General features: G+C 38.8%; 1 protein-coding gene across 1 annotated transcript in view; it reads left to right on the forward strand.

Moving 5' to 3' along the window:
- Window positions 1-27337, forward strand: part of LOC135204150 (ras-related protein Rab-9A-like) — a 38506-nt gene extending 11169 nt beyond the window's left edge. Inside the window, exons 4-7 of the mRNA XM_064234177.1 lie at window positions 11653-11844; window positions 12735-12893; window positions 13516-13602; window positions 15539-27337. Of these exons, the coding sequence (XP_064090247.1) occupies window positions 11653-11844; window positions 12735-12893; window positions 13516-13593 (429 nt within the window). The 3' untranslated portion in view covers window positions 13594-13602; window positions 15539-27337. The remainder of the gene's footprint in view (window positions 1-11652; window positions 11845-12734; window positions 12894-13515; window positions 13603-15538) is intronic.
- Window positions 27338-27664: the final 327 nt, after the last annotated feature.

Raw genomic sequence — 27664 nt, forward strand, 5'->3', positions numbered from 1 at the left:
GCACAGGCGGCCGTAGCCCTTGTCAAGACATAGGTGGTTCCGGAGAAAGCGATAGGAGAGGACATCCTTCGTCTGACAGGAGAGAAAGGTGTCGCACAAGCGGCCATCGCTCTTGCCAGGAGAAGGATAAGGTCGTTTTGCAGGATCAACCTATCTCTCGTAGGGACGCAAGTTATCGCACAGGCGGTCGTCGTTCTTGCGAGAGTGGGGTGGATGTTGCAAGAGGCCAGTCTCCTGTTGGAAATAAACAATCCTCTTCGGAATTGGATTTGGAAGAGATTTCGGACTCTGAAGACCACTCGGCTCCGGGTTTGTCAGATTACAAGACGCTGGCAGCCCTCTTACTTCAAGAGTTTGGGGACTCTTTAAGCCCGACTTGCTCCTCCTTCTCCAAGGTCCTTATTTACAAGTCACGAAGGGTCCCGAAACAATCATCTTTTATTAAAATGAAGCCAACCATTTCCATGAACAGGCTCTCCGATTCGTAGGAAATTGGTTGGAATCCAAGGAGAAGGCGGGGAAGACAGTCTTTACCTGCCGCCCTCCTTCCAGACTATCAGGAAAGAAGGGAATTTGGTACGAGACGGGCAAACCATGGGGTCTAGCTCTCCCGTCCACTGCCGAAGCAGATTTTTCGAATCTGGTAGATTCGTCTAGGAGACAAGCCTTGTCATCAGCAAAGATCACATGGGGGACTTCTGAGATGGACCATCTCCTCAAGGGATTGTTTAATGTCTTAGAAGTTTTTAACTTCTTAGACTGGTCCCTTGGTGGGGTGTTGGCCAAAAAGACACAAGAGAATGAATCTCTTAGTCCAGAAGTCCTTCATAGTGTTCTTTCCTGTATGGACAAGGCAGTTCAGGATGGATCAGGAGAGGTGGCCTCTCTGTTTGGAACTGGTATTCTGAGAAGAGAGTCTTATTTAGCTCTTTTCTGACGAAAGCAGTTACTCCTACTCAGAGGTCATCTCTTCTGTATGCTCCTCTGTCGGACCAATGTTCCTTCAAATCTAGTAAAAGATATTTCTCATTCTTTGACAGAAAAGGCCACACAAGATCTCTTGGCCCAATCTGCAAAGAAATCGAGGACTTCGGGTCCTATTAAGAGAGAGAATCGGGCTCCTCAACAGCCCTTTCGAGGGAGCTCCTCGGGCCAGAGTCCCTCTTTTTAAGAAAAGGAGTGGCAGTGCAAGAAGGAGGCTAGGTCTTCCTTCAGACCTATCAAGAAAGCGAAATGAGACAACAGTCCTTCAAGCACCGGTAGGAGCCAGACTTCGGAAATTTTCCGAAGAATCGGACTCGGTGACAGGCAGAAATTGGTCCCTTTCCGTGGGTAACAAAGGGATATATGATCCCCTTTCGAGGCAGACCTCCCTTGACTACGAACCCGAGGGAACTGTCAGCCCAATACAGGGACCCTGCCAAGAAAGAAGCATTATTGCAACTGGTAGAACAGATGTTGCAAAAGGAGGCCATCGAAGTGGTTCGGGATCCGCATTCCCGAGGATTCTACAACCGTCTTTTTCTGGTTCCGAAATCCTCGGGATGGGTGGAGACCGGTCCTGGATGTGAGCGCATTGAACCGATTTGTGGAGAACACAAAGTTCTCTATGGAAACATCAAAATCGGTTCTTGCGGCTCTTCGTCCAGGAGATTGGATGGTCTCCTTAGATCTACAAGATGCATACTTTCTTGTCCCCCTGCATCCATCATCGAAGAAATATCTCCGATTCATGATGCAGGGGAAAGTATACCAATTCAGAGCCCTATGCTTCGGCCTTTCTACGGCCCCTCAAGTGTTCACGAGGCTAATGATGAATGTTGCGAGATGGCTACATCTAGAGGGGATAAATATATCCCTTTACCTGGACGATTGGTTAATAAGAGCAAAATCGGAAATTCAGTGCTTGAAGGACTTGGAGAAGACTTTGAACTTGACAAAATCTCTGGGACTGCTCGTGAACCTCGAGAAATCACAATTGATCCCCAGACAGAACATAGTCTATCTGGGGATACAGATGGATTCTCGGGGTTTTCGGGCGTTTCCATCTCAAGACAGAGCTGGGCACCCTTTCCTCGTTAGAGCAGTTCATTTCCCTAGGAAGATTAAATCTCAGACCTCTGCAATTTTATCTAAAGAGGATGTGGAGTCAAAAGACAGGAGACTTGTCAGACGTTTTTCCCATCCAACAGGGGATAAAATCCGACCTAAAGTGGTGGTTAACCCCATTAACAAGGAACGAAGGGGTGTCCCTCTTGATTCGGAACCCTCACCGAGCGTTGTTTTCCGATGCCTCAGAAACAGGTTGGGGAGCAACACTGGGCCAAAGGAAGTAGCAGGTATTTGGACCAAACAACAACTACTCTGCCACATCAATGCGAAGGAACTCCTGGCAATTCATCTAGCCCTGGAATACTTCGAAGGGGAAGTCAGAGGGGTGGTAGTTCAAGTAAATTCCGACAACACCACAGCTCTGGCTTACATCCGGAATCAAGGGGGCACTCACTCTTTCTCTCTGAACGAAATAGCGAGAGCTCTATTAACCTGGACAGAGGAACGGGGCATTATTCTGCGTACAAGGTTTGTCCAAGGAGTAAAAAACCTAAGGGCAGACAGGTTGAGCAGAAAGAACCAGGTTCTCCCGACAGAGTGGATGCTCCACTCAGGAGTCTGCAGACAAATATGGTCACTCTGGGGGAGACCCCAGATCGACCTGTTTGCCACGTTCCTCTCCAGGAAAATAGACAACTTCTGCTCACTAGAAGAAGATCCCAGAGCCACAGCGATCGACGCCTTCCTCATGGATTGGTCAGGCATAGACGCATACGCCTTTCCCCCATTCAAATTGCTGGGGGAAGTAGTAAGGAAATTTGTGGGCATCGGAGGGAATGAGAATGACTCTAATTGCTCCCTTTTATTTGGCCTTCCGAATCTGGTTCCACAGAGGTACTGGAATGGACGGTGGACTTTTCCCACCAGATCTCTACCAGACAGGACAGATCTGCTCAGACAACCCCACTTCGAGAGGTTCCACAAAACATCCAAAGTCTCTCCCTGACTGCCTTTCAACTATCGAAAGACTGGTCAGAGCGAGAGGCTTTTCAAAGAAAGTGGCAACTTCAATTGCTAGAGCCCGCAGAGCCTCTACCCTGCGGGTCTACCATCGAAGTGGGAAGTTTTCCGTAGATGGTGTAGGTCGAAGAAGCTGTCCTCTTCCAATACCTCTGTAACCGAAATCGCGGATTTTCTCCTCTTCTTAAGAGAAGAATCCAAATTGGCCGTATCAACTATCAAGGGATATAGGAGCATGCTCTCAGCTGTTTTTAGAAACAGAGGGCTGAATCTCGAGAATAATAAGGATCTTCATGATCTCATCAGGTCTTTCGAGACTACGAAATTGAGATCGTCGATTCCCCGAGTTGGAACCTGGACGTTGTCCTGAAAGTTCTTGATGTCGGACAGGTTCGAACCTATAAGATAAAATCTCATTCAGAGATCTTACTAGCAAATGCATATTCCTGTTGGCTCTCGCAACTGCTAAGAGGATCAGTGAATTGCATGCTTTGGACTCTCGGGTGGGATTTAGAAAAGACTCGGCTGTCATTTCTTTCCAGGATCTTTTCCTAGCAAAGAATGAGAACCCTTCTAAACCTTGGCCTAGAAGTTTCGAAGTCAAGGGACTCTCTTCTCTGGTAGGAAGAGAGTTGGATCGGTCCCTTTGCCCAGTCAGGACCTTAAAATTTTATTTAGAAAAGAAGACACAGCTTCAGGGATGTCGACAAGGTCTCTGGTGTTCGGTAAGAAACCCCAAGAGACCTATGTCAAAGAACGCACTGGCATTCTTTGTCAGAAATGTAATTACCGAAGCTCATAGGAATTGCCAAGAGAACTCTTTAAAGCTGCTGAGAGTGAAAGCTCACGAAGTCCGGGCTGTGGCAAACTTCCCTTTCTTTTACGAAGAATATGTCCATGAGAAAACATTTTAGCAGCAACTTATTGGAGGTGCAATTCAGTATTTGCATCCCACTATTTAAAGGATGTTAGAATAACATACGATAAATGTTTCGCTCTTGGACCTTATGTATCAGCGGATACTATGCTGGGAAATGGAGCAGATGCTGATCCTTAAATTTGTTTTTAATATTTTTAATAATTAGTTTTAATATTGTTGTTGAGTTGTGGGTTGCTTGAAAGGATGTTCGGGGATGACTCCTTTCAATCTTAGTACTAACCCCAATGAGGATCAGGTGATCGGGATTAGTGTCGTGCTCTATGATCATGCCAGTAGGCAAGGTGTTTTGTCATGTAAGTGGATAGGACCCCATTGACAAAGATCCTAAGGTTCTGAAGCGTAAGTGGGTAAGACCCCTGTAACAGACCATCAAGAACTCTTAGCATGAGGTCACTACCTCGCTGAGGCTCTTGAAGCGATACGGGCTCCTAGGCAGTAGCCATGAAGTCTTTCGCTAACACAGGTAGGAATCAAGGTTTTGTTCATGAAACTTACCTGTCAGATATATATATAGCTGTATTCTCTGAATTCTCTGAAGTCCGACAGAATTTCTAAAACTTACGACACACGTAGTGGGAGTTAGGGTGGTTAGTACCCATTCCCGCCGCTGGGAGGCGGGTATCAGGAACCATTCCCATTTTCTATCAGATTTCTTCTGTCGCCGGTGTCGTAAACATCTGTTTACACACCTCCGCCTCAGGATTTTGGAAAACTTTTCATTGCTTGAGTATCCTCTTGACTTTTTGGTTTTTTGATTGGATCGATAGCTTGGCATACGTGACTTGGACTGTTTTTGAATTTGGCTTAGATTTTTTCCTTAAATATGTCTGGATGTAGTTCGGCTAGCGCCAGGGTGTGTTCGAAAGTAGAATGCAAGGTTAGGCTTCCTAAAGCCTTGGTTGATCCTCACACATTGTGTAAAGGGTGTAGGGGGCAAGAGTGAAATATGATTTTGCGCTGTAATGAGTGTGAAAGCTTGGATGATTTACAATGGAAGACGTATGAATCCTACGTAAATAAGTTAGAACGTGATAGGATTGAGGATGGTCTTCCTCCTAGAGTAAGTCGGGTAGCAGACAGGGATCTTAAATGTATCCCCTTCTAACCCTCCTTTAGATTTTGTGTCTCCTAACCCCGTAGTGTTGCCTTCGGGCCCTCAAGTGGTGTCTGCGGAGGGTAATGCCCTTTCGCTTATCCTGGATTCATTGAAGACGCTTGAATCTAAAGTGCTTGCCCTTGAAAACAGGCAAAATAAGTGCAGTGATAGTGCCCCTAGTGAAGTGGAGGGGGCGTCAGATCGGCCCTATAGCGCCTCTAGGCTGGGACCCTCTGCCGGACTCCCAGGACTCAGGGAAGGGCATGTCGGAAGGCCGAAGGAGGGTTACGGGGAACCCCCACCGATCTGGCGTCCCTTCAGCAGTTCCTGTGGACGCTTCCCAGGCTGCTAAGGAGCGTGCTCGAGCACGTATCCTGAAGGATTGTTTCTCGTCTTCCGACGCGTCCTCCCCGTGCAAGGGGTGGGAATCTCGTTCGGATTCGCGACCTTTGAAGAGGACTCTTCAAGAGCTTGACGCTTCACGTCATGCTTTGTCTGAGTGGCATTCTTCTCCGGAAAGCGTAGCTTTTCCGCCCCAGAAGAAGTCTAGGACGTCATCCGACGATGACGCCCGCGAGCGCCCCAGTCGCTCTAGAGCCAAGCTGTTCCTGGGAGAAGGAAGAAAGGCGTCCCCTCGCCCCTCTCCTTCTCACAAGCGCAGCTCGTCTCCGCGTAAGGAGACATCTCAGACGGAGATCATCATTGCGATGCAACGGCAACTGGACGCTTTACTAAAGCAGAAGGAGACGGTACCTCGTCGAAGGAAAGACGATAGACTGCCTATCAAGAGAACTAGGCAGTCTTCTCCAACGGCTCCTCTTTCGTCCCCGTCTTCTGATTTTTCGCCCTCTAGACTTCGTTTTGCTCCCCAGGGTTCGTCTAGAGGTGACGTTAGACGCCAGGTTAGAGAGAGTTCTCTGCATGCTCTCCTCTCTTCCCGTAGAGAGGACGCTCGGCGTTCCGACTTCGACGCTTCTGCTGACGACGATTTTGTAGCTGTCGGACGGACTTCTATGCGTTCGGCCCCTCTTCGACATGACAGTGTTGACGCTCAACGATACGCTAGTCGGGCAGTTGATCAAGTTTCTTCGCGGGACGTTCGTAAGGACGCTTCGCGGGACGTTAGAAGAGTCTCTTTGATGGACGCTCCGTTGGACGCTCGGTCGGACCGCTGATTTGGACGCTCGAATGAGAAACGCTAGTTTGGACGCTCAGATGGACGCTCGTAGACGTTCTAGTAAGAGCTCTGTGGACGCGAATGTGGAAGTTCGCTGTCACTCGGATGTTGTTCCCGAGGCTTTGGCACGTTCGCCTCTAAAGGTGATTCCTGATCCTGTGACTGTTAAGGATCCGTTACCCTCGTCTTCTCTTCATCGTTCGGATAGGAGACTTGGAGCTAAAGGACTTCTGCCTCTTCCTTCGGATTTGCACTCGGGTAGGGAAGAAGGAGAACTTAGCGGTTCTTCTGAGGATGTTGATGAAGAACAACCTGCTACGTCTGCGTCGTCAGATTATCAAGTTTTGGCACGACTACTTCGTGATTCGTTTGGCGATACTTTCCAGCCTGCTGCTCCTCCTTCTCCTCCTTCTCAGTTTTCGTCGTCGAAGACAAGCAAGTCTCCAGGTTTCGTGAAGATGAAGACGTCGTTATCTACTAGAAGAGCTTTCCGGAAGGTTAACGCCTGGATGGAGTCTAGAAAGCAAAAGGAAGGACTACTTTCGCTCTGCCTCCGTCTAGACTTAGCAGTAAGGCAGGGATGTGGTATGAGACAGGCGAGGAATTAGGATTGAAGGTTCCTACGTCTGCTCAAGGTGATTTCGCCAGCGTGGTTGATGCCTCAAGGAGGGCCCTTTTAGCCTCAGCTAAAGTATCATGGACTACTTCCGAACTGGACCATCTTTTGAAGGGACTGTTTAGGTCCTTAGAGGTATTCAACTTCTTAGACTGGTGTCTTGGAGCCTTAGACAACCAATCTCGTAAGCCAGACTCGATCAGCTTGGGGAGCTGTCCAGTGTATTGTCATGCTATGGACAAGGCCGTCAGGGATGGCTCAGAGGAGTTAGCCTCTCATTTTTCAGCAGGGGTTCTTAAGAAAAGGTCGCTTTATTGCAACTTTGCGGCTAAGTCTGTCTCTCCCGCACAGAGGACAGAACTTTTGTATGCTCCCTTCTCGAGTCATCTCTTCCCCAAGCTATGGTGAAGGATCTGGCAGTTAGTCTGCAAGAGAAAGCCACACAAGACCTGTTGGCTCAGTCTTCGAGACGTCCGGCTGGCCCTTCAACGTCGTCAGGAGCCCAACCGTTTAGAAAGCAGAAGCCCTTTCGTGGAGGGACTTCCACTAGATCGTCTCCTCGAGGAAGAAGCCTTCCTAGAGGTAGAGCCCCTTCCAAGTCTAGGGCAAGAAGTGAGAGATCGTGCCTTCAGTCACCGGTAGGAGCCAGGCTGCAGTTGTTTGCAGAAGCCTGGAGAGTAAGAGAGGCAGACACCTGGTCTCTCGACGTCATAGAGAAGGGTTACAAGATCCCTTTCATAAAGCCGCCCCCGTTGGACTTCCACTCCCAGGGACTTGTCCCCATCGTATCCTCTAACAAAGCGAAAGATACTTTTCGACCTGCTCGAGCAGATGCTCGAGAAACGAGCAGTGGAACAGGTTTTAGACCTGGAACGCAGGTTTTACAACAGATTTTGTTTCTTGTACCGAAATAATCGGGAGGGTGGCGGCCCGTCTTGGATGTAAGTCGTCTAAACCTCTTTATAGAGAAGCAGAGGTTCAAGATGGAGACACCTCAGTCAGTTCTGGGGGCCTTAAGACCCGGAGATTGGATGGTATCACTCGACCTCCAGACGCCTACTTTCACGTCCCGATACATCCCCAATCGATGAAGTACCTTCGGTTCGTACTGAAAGGGAAGGTCTTTCAATTCAGGGCTCTTTGTTTTTCCGGACTGAGTACGGCCCCTTTTATCTTCACCATCTTAATGAAGAACGTGGCGAGGTGGCTCCATCTTTCCAACATCAGAATCTCGCTCTCTGGACGACTGGCTCATACGAGCCTCCTCGCAGACCCGGTGCCTGAAGGACTTGCAAACGACTCTGTCTTTAGCTGCGTCCCTGGGACTTCTGGTGAACTTCGAAAAGTCACATTTGACCCCAACACAGTCCATCGTATCTGGGGATTCAGATGGATTCAGTGGCTTTTCGGGCTTTTCCGTCCCAGGAACGTCAGCAACAAGGCATAGAAAAAGTGTCGGCCTTTCTAGGGAAGGATTCATGCTCGGTGAGGGAATGGATGAGTCTGCTGGGGACCATTTCCTCGCTGGAGAAGTTTGTTTCCCTGGGGAGGCTACACCTCCGACCTCTTCAGTTCTTTCTGTCGGGACAGCTGGACAGAAAAGGACAACTTCGACATGAAGTTAAGCATCTCGGAAGAGGTGAAGAACCATCTAAGATGGTGGCTCGATCCGTGGAAGCTGTCAGAGGGCATATCCCTCAAGCTTCAGAACCCCGACCTAGTGTTGTTCTCCGACGCGTCATCCACGGGGTGGGAGCAACTCTAGGGGGGGAGGAAGTGTCAGGTACCTGGAGAGGGGAACAGGTAACCTGGCATATCAACTTCAAAGAGCTGGCAGCGGTTCAATTAGCGCTCAGTTCTTCCAGAACAAAGTCTCCCGTCGTGTAGTTCAAGTCAACTCGGACAACACCACAGCCCTGGCATACTTGAAGAAACAAGGAGGAACACACTCTCGCTCCCTGTTTACTCTAGCGAAAGAGATCCTACTTTGGGCAACGGAGAGAGAAGTCACAATATTGACAAGATTCATTGCCGGAGTCGAGAACGTCCGGGCAGATCTCCTCAGTCGACAAGGACAGTTATTGCCGACAGAGTGGACGCTCAATCAAGAAGTATGCCAGGAACTGTGGGGTCTTTGGGGATGCCCCTTAGTGGACATCTTTGCAACGTCAAGGACGGCGAGACTTCCTCTGTATTGCTCCCCGGTTCTCGATCCGGGAGCAGTAGCAGTAGACGCCCTTCTATGGGATTGGACGGGCCTGGATCTCTACGCTTTTCCCCCCCTTCAAGATCCTGGGGGAGGTGATGAGAAAATTCGCAGCATCGGAGGGGACGAGGTTGACTTTAATCGCCCCCTTTTGGCCCGCAGCGATCTGGTTTCACAGAGGTGATGTTCTACCTAGTGGATTATCCGAGATCTCTTCCGTTAAGGAGAGATCTACTCAAACAGCCCCACTTCGAGAGGTACCACAAAAACCTCTCCGCTCTGAGTCTGACTGCGTTCAGACTATCCAAAAGTTGGCCAGAGCGAGAGGTTTTTCGAAATCAGTGGCTAAAGCTATCGCCACCGCGAGGAGACCATCATCAATCGCGGTTTACCAATCGAAGTGGGGCAGCCTTTAGAAGTTGGTGTAAGAGAAAAGGAGTTTCCTCTACCACTACCTCTGTGAGCCAGATCGCCGACTTCTTGCTTTATCTTAAACAAGATCTGAAGTTGGCAGTGTCAACTATTAAAGGCTACAGAAGCGTCCTATCTGTAGTTTTTCGCCATAGAGGTCTTGACCTCGCTAATAACAAGGATCTCCATGATCTATTGAGATCTTTCGAGACGACCAAGGTACCACTACCGAAGCTACCTTCGTGGAACCTGGATGTGGTCCTCAAATATTTAATGTCAAATCGCTTTGAACCTCTTTCCTCTTCGTCTCTACGAGATTTGACGAAGAAAACTGTATTCCTAACTGCTCTGGCGACGGCGAAGAGAGTTAGCGAAATACAGGCTATCAGCAAACACGTCGGCTTCAAAGGGCATAATGCAGTCTGCTCTTTGGGTATGTCGTTTCTGGCCAAAAACGAAAACCCTTCCAATCCGTGGCCTAGAACATTCGAGATCAAGGGTATGGCAGAGATCATTGGTCAAGAGCCAGAAAGAGTCCTGTGTCCTGTTAGGGCTCTTAGAGAGTATATTCGTAGAACGAAGGATTGCCGAGGTTCTGCGGAGAACTTATGGTGTTCGGTCAAGAGACCAAACATGCCCATGTCCATGAATGCACTGGCATTCTTTTTAAGAAACACCATTAAAGAGGCGCACTCTTCTTGCAAAGACAGCGACTTTAAGATACTAAAAGTTAATGCGCACGAAGTAAGGGCTATTTCGACCTCAATAGCCTTTCAGAAAAGCATGGCTCTTAAAGACATTTTAAGTGCTACTTTTTGGAGGAGTAACTCAGTGTTCGCCTCGCACTACCTACGGGAGGTGAGAACGACCTATGAAAACTGTTACTCTCGGACCATACGTCGCCGCAGACACTATTTTGGGGGCAGGAGGTAGCACTCATCCTTTCCCATAGAAAAGGGTAGGTGAGTTTTTAATATTTGTATGTTTATGGTTGTAGGGTCGGCTGCCGAGTACAGTCGTCCCTTCCTTTAGCCTTTGGTATATGGGAGTTTGTTGTTAGGCTAACTTATGTGGTGGTTTTTGCCTCGTTGCCCTCAGAAGTATGGTCATGGTCTAGTCACATTGTGGTCCCGTCCCCGTTGACAGATCATCTAGAGCGCACCAACTACACAGGTCACTACCTTGTTGGTAACTCTAGTGAAGCAGAAAACGGCTTGGGTGACAGTAATCACGAAGTCAGCTATGCTAACAGGTAAGAACCAAGATGTCAATCATATACATTTATATGTTTCCTAAAATCCTTTTTCTGTCTCTCCCACCGCCAAAGGTGGGATTCAGCTATATATATATCTGACAGGTAAGTTTCATGAACAAAATGATATTGTTAAGATACAATAAAGTTTGTTCATACTTACCTGGCAGATATATATATTTTTAGTACCCACCCACCTCCCCTCAGGAGACAGTGGAGATAGAAATCTGATAGAAAATGGGAATGGTTCCTGATACCCGCCTCCCAGCGGCGGGAATGGGTACTAACCACCCTAACTCCCACTACGTGTGTCGTAAGTTTTAGAAATTCTGTCGGACTTCAGAGAATTCAGAGAATACAGCTATATATATATCTGCCAGGTAAGTATGAACAAACTTTATTGTATCTTAACAATATCATTTTTAATTTTATTACCTACAACATATGTTGTTTCCTGTCTATTTCAGTAGATTAGCTGTCTCTTACCCTCCGCCAAAGGTGCCAATCAGCTAAGTATATATCTGACAGGTAAGTTGAATGCATAAAAATGTTATTGTCATGATACAATAAAGTTTTATGCATACTTACCTGGCAGATATATACGGTGTATGGCCCACCCGACCTCCCCTCAGGAGACAGGTGGAAGAGAAAATCTGTCTTAGAAAACGGGAATGATTCCTATTCCCGCCACCAGCGGCGGGGCGGTAGATCACCTGACCTACCTGTAGAGTGTGCCGCGAAATTCGAATTTCTATCGGGGACGACGGAGTCTATAGCTAAGTATATATCTGCCAGGTAAGTATGCATAAAACTTTATTGTATCATGACAATAACATATTTAATTCAATATGCTTTTTTCAAACATTTTTTCTTTGTCCTCAGATTTGGGATACTGCTGGACAGGAAAGATTTAAAAGCCTTAGAACACCATTTTATCGTGGTTCTGACATGTGTATTTTAACTTTTTCTGTTGATGATCCTCCAAGCTTTAAAAATTTGGATACCTGGCGGAAGGAGTTTGTTTACTATGCAGATGTCAAAGCAGATTTTCCATTTTTAGTTGTTGGAAATAAGGTACAGTAGCACATCTTTTGCCCTCAATAGTTTTTTTTTAATTGTATTCCTACACAAATGTAAAACCTGTTTTAAACTGCTGGTACAGTGGTGGGTAGACTATACAGAATTGAAGTGACAGCCAAATGGGTAACATGAATGTTTTTATTTCAGTTTTCATGAAGAAGTCATATATGTTCCTTTTGTAAACTACAAGAAAGTTTCTGTTTGGCAAATTCTTCTTCCCATAATGGGATTTCATTTTGATATGTAATTTTAAGTGAGTTCATGGGAACTTTTAAAGGTCTCTTCTAAAGATGTTTTCATTTTCAGTATGGTATTTCTTGTAGCCCTAGCACCAGAATAGGAAGACTATGATCCCTAGGGTCTTTCAGGAAGTAATTAATATTTGAGGATGGGCCTCAGTAGGAATTTTTACTCTCAAGGAGTATAGAGCATAAAAAACTTGAGAAAGACAAAATACTGCATTCATCTTTTTGGGGGTATCAGTGCTTTTCAAACACTGGTCTCCAGAAGTTTGATTTTGATGGATTATCCATATATCATACCAGTCAATTTTAGATGAAGATATACATATGTAGTTTAGATTTGGATGGCTGTATGTACATTATTTAGTGCCAAGGCTTAGGTGCACATTATTTAGTGCTGAGGCTGCTTAGCCATTCTGTTTTCTAGCATTATTAAGTTCCAATCCCGTAGATGACTTTTGTGTTATACATTAATTTGTCAGGGAAAAATAATTTTATTTGTTATTGAAAGTAAAATTTGTTTACTAAACTTTGAATGCCCTGTAAAGTGTGACAGTGAAATAAATGTTACTGAACAGTAACTGCTGAATAACATTTTTTGAAACTTGATAATTTTATTTTTCTTGTTATTTCATGCTACAGATTGATCTTGAAAGAAAGGTAACCACTGAAGAAGCAGAGGCCTGGTGTAAAGAAAATGGTGACTTGCCATATGTAGAAACTTCAGCCAAAGATGCAACAAATGTCGATACTTCTTTTATGATGTGCTTGAGACGATGGGCAAACATTGAAGGACGACAGGTACAGTATTCTTCATCACAAGACATTATCTCATATGAATTCTGTGTCATGTTTAAATTATATCTATTATGAATCTTAAGTACTGACTTCATTCCGATCAAAGGTAACACATGCTGTTTGCTAATACAGCAAACAGCATTTGTTACTTAGGGGCTTTTGTATGATCAGATTAGACCCTGTCATTGTTGCAGTCTTTGTTATGTTAGTTATATCTTGTCTGGTATAATAGTACAAGCCTCTTCTCTGATAATTTATGTTTTTCATTGTTGTAAAATCCTTAAGTCTGGGATTATCCAATTAAGCCTTTCCCACCTCAGTAATTATTCAGGCTCTGTAAATGTAATGGGATTGTTTTGAAACAAATGAAATTTTTCAGATAAAATTTATTTTATTTTCGACAAACCAATTACTTTTAGAGTAAGTGCCCTCCACCCAGTTCTGCTTTCCTTGCAGCAGGTTCAGATGACACCTTCAGTGAGCCAGTTTTCTTCTTCCTTCAACCAGTAATGGGTTTATTTTCATAATTTGTTTTCCTATTTAGTTTCATACATTATAGCCTTCTGGCTTTTTTTTTTTTTTTTGAAAGCTAATGTGTTTTTCTCTGATTATTCTTTTCTTCAAGGAAAGACTACCAATGCCAGATACTGTACAGTTAGACAGCAGTGGGTCTCAGCACCATTTTTGTTCTTGTTCCTCGTAACCAAGTACGGTAAGTGTTGTGCTATTTTTGTGAAACATTGACTGGAGATTTTTTAACAGTAACTATGTATACTTTTTCCAAAGTGAAAGAAGTGACATAGAATTCTTATAGGGCTTGAAAAAATGTCAAATTCTAAAGTGAACAAAAGCCTGCATTATTTAAAAAAATTTAAGTTTTCATGGGATGGGTTTGTGCGTTAGTGCAGCCAGTTGACGGGCAATTGTCTGACTTTTTTTTATGAATATAAATGTATCTTTGTTTCATAGTTAGTATCTTAAACTTACAAAACTGTAACACAGAATTCTGGATAATCTGAACAGTCTGGAATCTCATTTTCTAAGGAAAATCCATTTTTGTATAAGAAACTTACCCAGTAATTACATAGCTGAATGTTTCACTTGCTATATAATTGCTGGGTATGTATATATAAAATTTTGTTTTATTAAAAAAATCCACTTACAAAATAATTGATAAACATTAAAAATGAACTTGGAAGTACTACTACCAGTATAAAATACGGTTGTAGGAATGTCATTGTTGAGGCCTCCAACATTATGACAAATCCTTCCAACAGAATAACCTCAAAATACATATTTGAAAACTTTGAGGATTTGGGGAAATTGATGAGTAACTACAATGAACAGGGAACTGAGTACACTACTTGCTTCTCCTGAATACAGCATTAAGAAAAACTGACAACCTCTTGTGTTGATGGAAGATTATGGAGGCCGTGTTTTTTCTCCTTTCTTCAGGTTGAACACTTATTATAGTGTATAAATTAACCTTGATAGCACTTGTAAGGCACCAGCAGCAGGGTCAGCCAACATACTCTACTTCCTTACAAGACCCGCCAAGAGAATGTATGATTTTACCCAAGCCTAAGTCAGTCACACTTAACTCAGTTTCTTGTGACCTCCAGGTACAGAACTCTCACACAGGGAATGGTTTTATAGACAAGATTTCTTGACCAAAATTATCTATGTCAAACCTTTATCAGTAACACTTGTCCAGCTTTTGTATTTACTGCTTAGAAAAAGGGTTTCTTACTACTGCTGCATTGTAGCTTTGCAGAATTTTTCAAGTTCCTGAGGGAGGAAATTAATTTCTCTTGTCTTCTGTTAAGGGATACCAGTCAACATTAACACTGACACTGATGCAAAAGAAAGGATCTGAAAAACTTACTGGACCTCAAAGCCTCAATTCAGAACTCTAACTAGGGTAGACATCATCAAAGACCTTAATCTATCGTCAGTCTCCTTAATTGTTCTTACATATTCCGATACAAGTGAGAGGTTGGTTGTCAGGTAAGGACATCCTTTTAAGCAGAAGCGCAGGCCATGGATGGGAAAGATAATGAAATTGCTACTTATTAATTCCTGTTCTGAAAACTGTTGAAGATATGTCATTAATTTCAAACCTTTCTTCTCTGTGAAGGACTGCGTCTAGCAAGATAGTTATAGTTCTAGGTTGTAGAAGACTATATATATTGTAGTCTAAAAATCTTCTAGGAAAACTGCACATCTCGGTATTACATGACAAATAACATATGAATTTTCAGAGATCAAAGTCATTTAAGTTACCAAATATATACATATTAACTTGACAGTTTCCTTCAGTTGGGCAACAGCACAGCAGAAGAGCAAAGAAATTATATTTCCCAAGTAATTACTTGGTCCTAACAAAGGTAGGAGTTTGATTCATATGGGCATAAAGTGTGATATAGACCTCTTAACTGGGAGTGCTTTTTTCCAGTGCACTCCAGTTAAAGCACATTTCTTACCCAGAAAAAATTAGAAATGTAAATTTTTCCACATCTGGGATATGCCAATTCATTTATTTTACAAGCAACTCTGCACTGCTTTTAGAAGCCATTATGATTTTTTAAGAATATTTAAGATGTTTGAATGTTTAAGTGTATAATTTTACATTTTAATTTTCATTACAGATAGCTAATTCAGGTGGATCTAGTAATGGATGAATTGATAGACTGCAGACTCAAATATGTGGATGGGATAATCTAGTAGTATGAAAACTTTGAATCTTGAAGTGGAGATTATTTATAGCATTTAGAATTAATATGTGATACAACTGAACTTAATTATATTTTAATATTCACCTGCTAGTGATAATATTGTGTAGAATAATACTGTTTTTTTAAAGTTATGAATTGTTTGTATTTGTTATCAATTTTTTACTGAATGAACTGGCAAATTGTATATCAGAAATGTAGCGCAAGCACTCCATTTACTGTAACTGATAGACAGGGCATGAAATATTCATAAACACAGCCATTTCACACCAGATGCAAACTTGAATGTGATGCCAGACTTTGGTCATGACTTACCAGAATGATCACAAAACATAATATGCAAGTTACGATAGTCAGTATGGAAGCTATGATGACAACCAGAGAATTCTAATACATTTAAATTTCTGCAAAAAATGTAACTCAAGGAAGCGTATTAATTTATAAACATGAAGGCAAGTGTTTTATGTAACTTAAGTTTAAATATGTGCACTGGGTGTTTTGTGATGGTTTAGATGAGGCTAAGGAGACATGCCACTAATGATAGAGGTTATGAAAGCAAATGATGATTTGCTTATGATATGGAATTACTTTGGGTACACAAACATCTGACACCAGTTTTAAGATTATGGTTTTAATAGGTACATTGGTAGAGCTGGAACAGAGTGAAGATATGACTCGGAACAGGTCACAACTACATGATATTGACATGTTTAAACCCACAATGTTACTAAAATGACTGTTTTTATTTTAATCATAACCTTGCCATAATCTAGTTCTGAAATTGACGACTTCCTTGTGCCTGTTAACTACTCTCTATTACCATGAAGATATATTACTGCAATATAATATGAATTAATGTCAAAATACTGCAATATAATATTGTCAAAAGTTGATAAATTCAAGGACAATCCTTTTTAGACAGTATTACACAATGGAAAACTAAAGGACTGGTGAAATGGAAAATATTGTTACCAACTCAGTGATACTGACAATATAACTTCTCATCCCATGTGTACAGTGGTAATTAATGTTTATCATTAGTAGCTTAGCTAGTGTAGTATCTGGTGTGAATTGGCCTTTACCTTAGAGCTATTAAGGACAAGATCTGCAAACAAACTCTGTTTAGAATCTTATATTTTCTAGTAGGTTTGACATTTTTTTGCAGTGTTTATTTTTTAAAATGGCACTGTTTATCCTTTAGTTTGTTTTGACTGTAACATACAAAGGCAGTTCAGCTCTTTAAGCCATCAAAATAGGAAAGAGGAGATACCACTTCATCTTTATACAATGCTTACCTAAACAGAGGTATACTCAGTATTGAAATAAATATAATTGTTATGAATTATATCAAGATACTAGATCATTATTTTTCATAAAGTTCTGTACAACTATAAATACTGCTTTCAATGTTAGAAGTATTTTGAATACTGCAGTACAGCACAATACTAATATAAGAGGCAAATGGTCAGGTTTTATATATTGGATTTATTAATTGATACAGTAATAGTAATGCAGAAGTCAAGGGAAAATGTCCTAGGAAATGCACTTTCCCAGGTGTACATGAGGGCAGCTGATAATGAGAATCTTTTCAAAGGTGTGACTTCCAGAGTTTCACCAGCACCTCAGTGGCGTGGTTGTTTTGGTGTTTGCTTCTCACCTCGGTGGTCGTGGGTTCGATTCTCGGCCATTCCATTGAGGAGTGAGAGATGTGTATTTCTGGTGATAGAAGTTCACTCTCGACGTGGTTCGGAAGTCACGTAAAGCTGTTGGTCCCGTTGCTGAATAACCACTGGTTCCATGCAATGTAAAAACACCATACAAACAAACAATCCAAAGTTTCACAAAATACTATCCTACAGTGAGTACAGTCACTACTACAGTACTGTTGGAAAGTATTATGAAGATACATATTAATGAACATTCAGAAAAGTGGTTCTAAGGCTCATTTTGACAAGAGGATCATAAACTGTAGAGGTAACTCATAATTGGTGTAAGTCCAAAGGGTGAGATATTAGGGAAATGAGCTGTAATATGCTGAAACTCAGGTAATATGATAAGAAAAGGGCTACAGAAATCTTTAAAGAAAGAAGGAAAGGCTGTATTATTATCTCATCAGATGCTAATTTTTAATGAGTTCAGCAAGATTGCTGTGTTAAAATATTCTTTTAATACAGTACTCCAGCCTGAGATTTCTTATGTTTCATATCTTCTATGTTGCTGACTAGGGTTTATGAAATTTCCATGAGATGAAGCTCTATACTTACCCCATATTGTGCTTTCCTAATTGCTTGATATTTTTAAAAAGTAAATTAGCTCTTTTTATCCCTCTTTAAAAGAAAACAATGTCTAAAGGGTAACTTTGAAGTACTGTGCAAAGATTTTGATTAGTAGGTTCAATAGAAAATGAAATGATTATGTTCTACTTATGTTAGTCCTCTTTCCTTTTTTATGGTGTAAGAGCTTGACTTTTTAAAATACCTATATATGATTTACTCTACTTATATTTACCATAAATTGAGAACCTAAAACTATATAATGTATATACTGTAGTAGCTGGTGTCACTCCTATAAATGTGTTTTGTTTTATGGACATCAAAGATGTTTAATTTTTTTTATATTACAAGTGTAAACCTGAAAGCTTGGCCTGTTAAGTAGATGAACATGTCTGAATTGAAGTGTAGATGTAAACATTTTTAAATATGAAATTTCATGTAAATATTGTGTGCTATTGTAAGTGTTTTTTTTACACAATTTTACTTTTAATGTTTCTTGCCAAAATAGGATAAAAGCATGTTCTTATCATGTATATTAAAAGTTATGTTCCAAGAACTAAAGCAAGTTGACTTTTCTCTTAAATCATATTTATGTATACTAGCATCTTTGCAATGGAATGTGTAGAGCTTAGCTTATCACAACATATTTCTAATAGTGTATGTACAATATTCATCAAGACATTGATGACATATCTTTAAAAATTGCATGCCACGAGGATTTTTAGCCATGCATTTTTCTCATTGAGGATAGCAGTGCACTTTATAAAACCTGGTACCCAGGTGGTATACCAAGGTTTGCTGAATTGTGCATGTGTATTTGTAAAAGTGGCTGTGAAGGGCTTTAAAAGCAAAGGGCTTATGGTAACAGTTAAGGCATAGTCATTCTTAACAAATTTTTGGACATGAAACAAGTGCTGTATTGAATGATTTTATGTAAATGATAAAGGAAAATGAGTTAAAATTAGGAAAATTAATAGAAATGAGACAATCTCTCACAGCCTTCATTCACTTATTATATCAGGCTATTAGAGCTGATAACAAGGGGTTATCCTTATTCTTATTTTACCAGGTTATTAGATTTGAAAATGAGGGCTCATTCTTTTTATCACTTAACTAGAACAGCTTGTAGTAATGTAATTAATTTCATTAGTGGTATTTTTGAAGCCATTTTGGGGTGTCTTAACTTGTTTTTAACTTAAAAGAGTGATGTCATGCCTTAAAGTAGTTAATCACTTTTCTGGACGGAGCAAAGTGTGTAGATTACCAAAAACATTATTGACAACGTGATATCTTTTGTACAGAACTTGATTAATTTGAGTTTTTGCCTTCAGAGCATGACTGATTGCTGCCAAAACCAAATATCTTGTTCGTAGTCTCAAAATATCTTAACTATGAGAATGTATGTGTAGCAGTAAACAAATTTCATTTTCTTTTGTTGTCAGAATAAGATCTGAGCACTATTACAAAAATTACACATTTTTTGGACTTTCAAAGAAGCTCTTGACAGGTATTGTGGGGCTTGAAATTTAACCTGCTTTGCTAATGCCAGTACAGATTCTACTGTACTGGAACTCTGTCCCTCTTTTCTCTCCACAGCCATCTAAGCATACAGTCCCTTAGAAACACCATCTTACTTGCTTAAAGATAAATGCTCAATTGTAAGACACATCAGCAGATTATTAGCAAACTAGTAGTATATGTACTACCAGACATAGACATTCGAAATAAGTAAATCACTACATCATGTACTACTAAATAATGTGCAAAGAATGAAAGATACCAAAGAGACAACTAACATACAGTCTTTGGAAAACACTGATTACAGTAACAGTACAAATTATCTAGATAAATACTTTTGCCAAATCAAAAACAAAAACCAATAAGTATGGTACACTTGGCATATGATACCAAAGTTATCTACTATTGTGATAAAATATGTTATTCATCTTTGACAACAGTTTTTTTATGCCTTATCAATAACCAGTATGAAAGGAATCATTAAACAATTAGCATCATTAGCTACAAAAACCTGTTTCCTGAACATGGTTCATTACTTTAATTATTCATGTAATTAGCCCCAATAGAGACAAGCAGTGTTGGCAGTTACATAGTATGTAGTTTCATTAAATAATTAATAAAGGACTTTTTTGGGTGTAATATAAGGAGATCTAATACACTCACTCAGCTAAAGTTCAATCTAAATACACGAGGTATAACGTAGATAATGTAGGTTCATCCACCTAGATGATGTTTGAGTGTAAATTGATAACTGTGGCTACAATTTGAAAACCGAAAAACTTTTAAGACATGGATGCTCACCATTCAGAAAACACCTTAAAGCAGTATAAAAAAGCTTTCTACTAACACATAAAAACTTTCACTGTGACTGGATGTAAATGATTATATAATTTCATTGATGACAGAATGACCACATTTTATTTGTGAATTCTGATTGGTGACAGTACCTTCAAACCTGGGTAATAATATTAGGGTCTCTTGTCATAAATTCTAAGGATATACTTGAATTGCTGATCTATGTAACAACTAGGAATTACTTTCAACTGTCAAGAGACAATTAGGTTTTATATATTTATACTTTTAACTATTTTTCTTTCATAGTGGTTGGCTATAGCTGATGTTTAGATTTTCCACGTTGCCTAAACAATGAGCCCTAATCTCAAAAATCCAATGACATGTTAAATAACATATCATTATTAACAACACTGTGATTTATAACATGCAATACCAAAAACAGGTATATCTTGACTAATCCACTAACCTGTAATCCAGTTCCTCCACTAATTTGGCATCAATGAAATTTCCCAGGCCAGCGTAATTTAAAATTTCCTGGGCCACAGCAAACAGTTCCACTTACAATAGATTTGTTCAATTGCTGGTGTGCTGCCTCCCACACGAGATCATTGCTTGCTTTCTAGTATTTACGTATTCTGTAGTTTGTTCTAATTTAAACCCAGTTTTGGCTCCAGTGGAAAAGGTTGTGCATCCCATGCTGTGAAGAGTACAGTGTGCATGTGTGGTTGGTATAACCAAGTTCCAGTGTAAAAGTAATATTACTCAAAACATTGGGCTAGAACTCACACATCATGGTAATGATTATTATAGGCTATAACATATATATTTGCACTTGAAATAGAATGAAAAAGTTATGATGTAGACACAACGACTAATATACGTTTCGATACCAACATCTGAGACAATTCCATTTATGTGATGTCACCACCTAAATTAGGGATTCAACAATGGGATTGGAGGTTTTTATTTTAACTACTGTATTTGCAATGTTTATCAATAATAATAATAGGTGATGAAAGCTAAATAAATAACTGGAAATTAAATTAATATAATTCTATCTAGTTGTTGGTCGTTAATATGTGCTGGAAAATCAACAAAAAAGTAATGATGAACAACTAACTTTGAAAAAATGTCCATTTCATACCATACAAACCATTTCTAATCATAAAAGTGAAAACATGAATTTTAAAATAAATTTGTATTTTTCATAGCTAACAAAGCTTCGGTCTTAACAATAGGATAAACTTCCAGTGCTACGTATTTATGTTTACAGTGCCTTTATAGATGAAAGTTCGAGTAAATTATGATGTAATTTTTGTAATTTTTTCATCATTTTGCTGCGTACCAATAGCCTTACAGTTCTGTTTATGTTAACAGGAGGGGGAATGGGCAAGGAATCAGCTGACAGAAAATTAATAATGACTGAAATGATTAAGAGATGCCTCCCTAACTGATAGGTGTGCCAATTTTAGGCAAAACTGTACTACCTGTTAATATTTTTGAAAATATCTTTACTACCCGGGACTCACAAGATTAAACTTAATATAAACATAATTGGTTTGTGCAAAATGCTTAGTTCTTTTATAATTATTCATCATTGCAATCATAAATTTCTCTTTGTTACTGATTTTAAAATTCCTATTATGTAAATCTTGTTATACCATCACAGTGTTTTATTAAAAGCTTGGAGTATTAGTGGTGGTAGTGTACTTGAAATTTTGCTTCTTTTTATGATATTTAAATGTAGTACTATTAGGTATTCTGATTATTAACGATAGCTAATATATCGTACCTAGAATAGTGCTGGATATTTCTTCTTCACATGTTATGCTTAATATCCATATACATTGGAGCATAGATAATACAGTACTCATGTAAGAGACATAATGATTTCTTCTCTTGGAGAATGAGACAGCTCCCAAGTGTCTTTATAAACAGCTCCCTTGTTCTCTTTTCTTTTTTTCTTCCATTGCACTGTATAAGTAATTAAGAGTCCAGTAAAGTTCAGAGTCAGTTACACTCCTATGATAATTATACATGTCACTTAATGTAAGCACATAGTAGGGAAATTTACTAGTACCATTTAGAAAAGTACATTTAAAACCACTGAGAAATCTGTTCCTAGTTCTTATATAGACACAGCATCCAGTGAAAAATTGAAAAGTTATAGTTAAGAAAAAAAGTAATTTAAAATGTAATATACATGTAATACAGTTAGTGGTTTTACATTTGATGATATACAGAACTTGTGTGATAGTACCTTGATGCCCTATCTGCATTTGTATGTGATAGTACAGTGATCCCTTTGTCCTTATACTTCATCATTACAGAGGTGAAAATTACTAACTACTCTTGTCCTTATACTTTATCATCACAGAGGTGAAAATTACTAACTACTCTAGTAGAATTCAGTATGACAGCAAGCTCTTATCAAAGTTATAGTCTTTACAAATACTGTAGTAAATTGTTTTGAAGTTCATTAAAGCAAGAATGTATTCTACTAAAGTTCATAACACTGTATAATGGTATATGATTTTGAATGACATAATAGTACATTATTAATCTGAGGTTATGGTGGACTATTTGTAATACTTCTTCCCTTGACATAGTACTAGCTTTATGTATTCTCATGAAATTACATGTAGGGTTAGCTACTATAATATAATATGCAAAAGCCATTTTCAAGTAGGTAGTCCCCGGTTATCAATGGGCTCGTTAAGACCGATCCAGTTTTATGGGGCTTGTCTAGTGGCAAAAATCAGCGATTTTCAGCGCCAGTGTGCACCAATTTCTGCTTGTCTGTGCCAATAATCAGGTACTGGCACAGATACATAACTGATAAAGGCACAGATTTTCGGGGACTGCCTGTACTGCTAAGCACCTTAATGTTGTCTATATCAAGATGCATGATTGTAAGGTAGTAGATTACTAACTGTTGATATTCAAAGCAAGACTAAAATCATGTCAGAAAATTTATTGGCTTAAGGATACTTGATTATTTTTTGTACAGTTCAGCTTCATTAATGGCTATGTGCATTGTACCAATCTAAAGACAGTTCATTTTTATAAATTGTATCAAAAGTTGTGATACTAGTGAAACTCATATGAAGGCAGCTTACATTAATGTTGGGAGATGAAGGTGCAGTATAACATAATAGTTTATTGGGGATGTGCGTTATTCATGAGTAAGAAGGAAATCTTGAAAAATTGATTGTTATACTGGAGTATTAGTTGTCAAGTTTGAAATTTTATGTTTCAATAATCATTTATTATAATAAATTTGCAGAGGCTTATTAATTACTATCTTTCATTTGGTTTGGTACGTATATATGTTATTGCATAACAAACTGCATATTTTTGTACTATATCCTTTTCTAATTGAGAATCAAGTTGGGTTTCAAAAGATTCAAAGAATCAAAACTGCTACACAAACAAAATACATAAAATCTTTAATTTCTACTCTGAAGTTTTTATTTATTGAAAAATGCTCAAAATTATTCAATTAGTCAATTAGTAATTTATCGTCTGTTAACATGATAACGTTTTCAAAGAAGGGTAGTGACTGATCACCTTTAATGTTCAACTCTTAAAGATATCATGTGTGGATCAAGTGTATATATGGTCTGGCATAGTCACATATGTTGACTATGTATGTAGTTCAGTTCCTCAACTTTGTCCTTATTCATACCTGATGGTCAAGTACCTAGGTAACAAGTAAGGATATGTCTTCTTTTAGAAACAAAGATAGTACATATATAAAAAGCAACCAATTTTAACCATGGTTAGCATTGTGACACCTAATATCTTATAAACTTGTAAAGGTATTTATATATAACCAGAAAAAACTGATCTATTTGACGTTATTAAAAAGAATAAGGATTTTTTTTACTGAAAATGTGAAATTATTTAACATACCTTACTTGTGATCTTGTGTTATGACAACTATCAAGGTTTATTGAGATAAAAGCAAAAAATATTTTTTCCAACATACTAGTCTTGGGTACCTAACGCCAGAACTGCCATCTCATCAAAGTTTTATGTGTTTTCATATTTTAAAGTTGCTCATGTTTTAAAAAATATTGAAATTTCCATGCTAGTCAGGCATTTTACCTCAAGCTGTATGTAGCTGCCAAATTTTGACCTTTTTATAAATTAAAAATTACATCTGATGTTCTTCCAAGACCAATTTTGTACCATTTGGAATAAAGTTGATAAAGATCTGTTATACAGTACTATAAATATGTACACTCGTAAGTTACATAGGGATTATGTTCTTTAGGCAATCCATAAAAGGCAAATTGGCATACATGCAGTAATACCTCATAAAATTTTAGTGTAAATAACCCATATCCATATACTGTGTGATATTCTAAACTTTAAAAATATATTAAATTGCATGTAGCTACTATTCTTAAAATCTTATTTACATAAGAATAGCTTTATGTCACTCATACATCTTTCACTTAAAAATATTCATGATCAAGATTTAATCTATTTAAGAACTAAACACAATATCCTATCATGAACAAAATTTAGTATTGTAAATACACTGCAAAAGAAACTGGTTTCTCGCCAATGGTGATGAGTGATATATACATTATTTTCTTGTCAAACTGTAGGAAACCAAAATTGTATAGAACTCGTTAGTACTCCCAAGTTGACTGTATACTGTATTTAATTATACTGATATTTACCATTAATATGTACTGTTTAACCAAAATTATCCAAAGGAAAATGAAGAACATTCTATTATATCATTTTCCAACTTGTTATATGAAGCATGTCTACTTAGCACTATTATCCTTAACAAAATTATTCAATCCATAGAAAACTGTATGGAATAATAGGGAAGTGTTGTTGCTTAAAAGAATAATGACAGCATGTGTACTGTATTGATTGTTGATGAAAGGACAGTAAAAGTAGAAAGACTTCTGTAGCAAGGGCTTCCTTTCTTATCATTACTAGGCCAGGCTGTTAGCAACATGACAGTTTAAATAATTAAGGTGTGATTAGTTGTCAAGCCTAAACCATTTGCAAACTAGAGGGATTTAATATTAAATTTAGTGACATGTTCCAATATAATGAGTTGGGATTTAATTTTATCATTTTATTTCTTTGTACAGATATCTATGTACTATAAGGTTTTAATTTAGAACAATTTATACTTTTTTATTTTGATGAGGAAAAGGCTAATTGGAGGGGTTGCTGTGGTAGTGTTTAACACTCGCCCCAGTTTTATACCGACACCTTTTATATAGGTGAGCGAGTCAGAGGCTTCTGACATGTCCAATTTAGCAGTTCTCTGGTATTATAGCAATATTTTACTAGAAATAGTGCTAAAGCAGACATATTTCACTGGGCGACACGGCTTCCTCGCCCAGAAATAGATTTTTCCTACGTCAAAATCCCTTTTTTAATACATACTTTTAAAGTTTGAGCCAAGATCTCTTTTGAGGTATGTTTTATTCCAGAAATGTTTATTTACTGTATTTTTCTGTTTCAAAGTTTATTTTATCTTCGTATCTGCAATTATTGTATTATGTAGTATATATTTGTTGTTTTTTATTTGATTTTCTTCTTTGTAAAAAAGCAAAACTTTGTGTATATGAACAGCATTTATTGTGGCCAATTTTCAGTAGTATGTACTACTACCATAAGAATGATTATTTTGAATTGAAATGTTGAATATTTTTCAAAATACAGTACTATACTTTCATACCAGGGTATTGTAAGTGCTCAAAAGAATGCAATTTGTAACCTGGATTGCATGACTATCATATGGAGATTTATATCTCTTGTGTTGATAGTAAGGCATGTATGTTTACCTTTGTGATTACTAGGTTAACATTTTAACATTAATTGATGAGACGTAGAGTTCTTCATACATCTGCTACTTTCTGTTCCTACTGTATGTTGTCAATATGAGCTTCTTCACTGTTCTTTGAGCTGCTTAAATTAAGCTAACAGATATTTGTTATATAATTATGTCCATTTTTTATTTTTTCTTGTTCAATTTCTCTAATAATTTCAGATTCCGAGGTTTATCTTTTAGTATGTTAAAGCAATATGACTAATTGTGGTTCAGAACATTACATCATTGTGGTTTTCTACCAACTGAAAAGTAACTATTTGTATTTATTATATAGTGCTCATCTGTCATTCTCATATACTACTATTACAGATACATAAATTATGCAAGTTTGGCACGAAGTTTAATCATTCTGTCAAAGGCAGATTTTGTCACTTTTACTGGTTATCATTGTTAAATACTTTACATTCTGTACCTGTAATAGTCATCTGAGTAAGGCTGTTTTTTTCATTCCTTTCAGCAAATGAGATACTGTAAGATTTACTGTCACAACTGAGATTCTGCATATGACAGCAAAATAATCTTTCAGTGTGGATTTCCTGCATAATTTCTGCTTAATTAGGTTTGCCACTGATCCTTCCAGTTTTTAAGTAATGCCTCTCCTTCAGTCTTCTTCATTACGTGAGCTTAGGCTATCTAAGATTTAATGTTAAAACTTCCTCCAATAATTATTGGGTTAAGTTCAGATGCAACTCAGTTTCAGCAATGATATTTTAACTGCTTGTTAGAATTAAAATACTTTACTGATAGAGCAAGAGTACATGCAATGAGTTTCTGCTTTTTTATTGACAATTTTGTACCTTGTGGATGCACTTATGTTCATCAAGTTTAGTTTGCTGCACATAGCATAATTCTGCTAGTTGTAATTGCATTAAACATTTCTGATGGACTGTTTAATGGTACCCAGTTCCCTTTTTATAAGACTGTGTTTAATGGTACACCATTCCATTTTATAAGAAAAGTGCAATAGTTCCTTACATGTTTGCATTACTCATACTTTGATACATTGAGTGAATGGAAACTTTACTGTCTTGGTTGAGTGGTTTGTATAGAACAACTTGCCATTATCAATTGTTTTTTGGATTTTTAGTTGAAAATATTTAGTACTGTAGTTTCAGTTTTAAGAATAACCTGGCAGAGAATTACAAAGTCTGACCTGCTTTAACATTTTACAATTTATACTGTATATATTTATCACCACTCATTTAATGTTGAAATGAGAAGCTTCTTGTCATAAATAATTTATTTCAACCAAAGATCCATTGAGTTTTATTTTTCCCTTGCCAATATCTGTATACAGATTCATGACAAATAGAGTATTTCACATGCTCTATAAGTATTGTGCAGCCATATTATTTCCTCTTCTTCCATCAGAGAAGAAAAAAACTGATACATACTGTACACCTCTTCAAAGAGAAATAGCAACTGAATATTTCACTTTTAAAAAGATAACTGGTGACTAATCTAATTAAGACTAATACTTTTTATTAGGTCACATGTCAGTGGGAATTAAGATGCAAAACTGCAGTATACGTAATCTTGATAATTGCATACAGATTTCTCCTCCCCTCAAATAATGAGTGAAAC

Source organism: Macrobrachium nipponense, chromosome 44 (assembly GCF_015104395.2).
Source record: "Macrobrachium nipponense isolate FS-2020 chromosome 44, ASM1510439v2, whole genome shotgun sequence".
In the NCBI taxonomy this organism is placed as follows: domain Eukaryota; kingdom Metazoa; phylum Arthropoda; class Malacostraca; order Decapoda; family Palaemonidae; genus Macrobrachium; species Macrobrachium nipponense.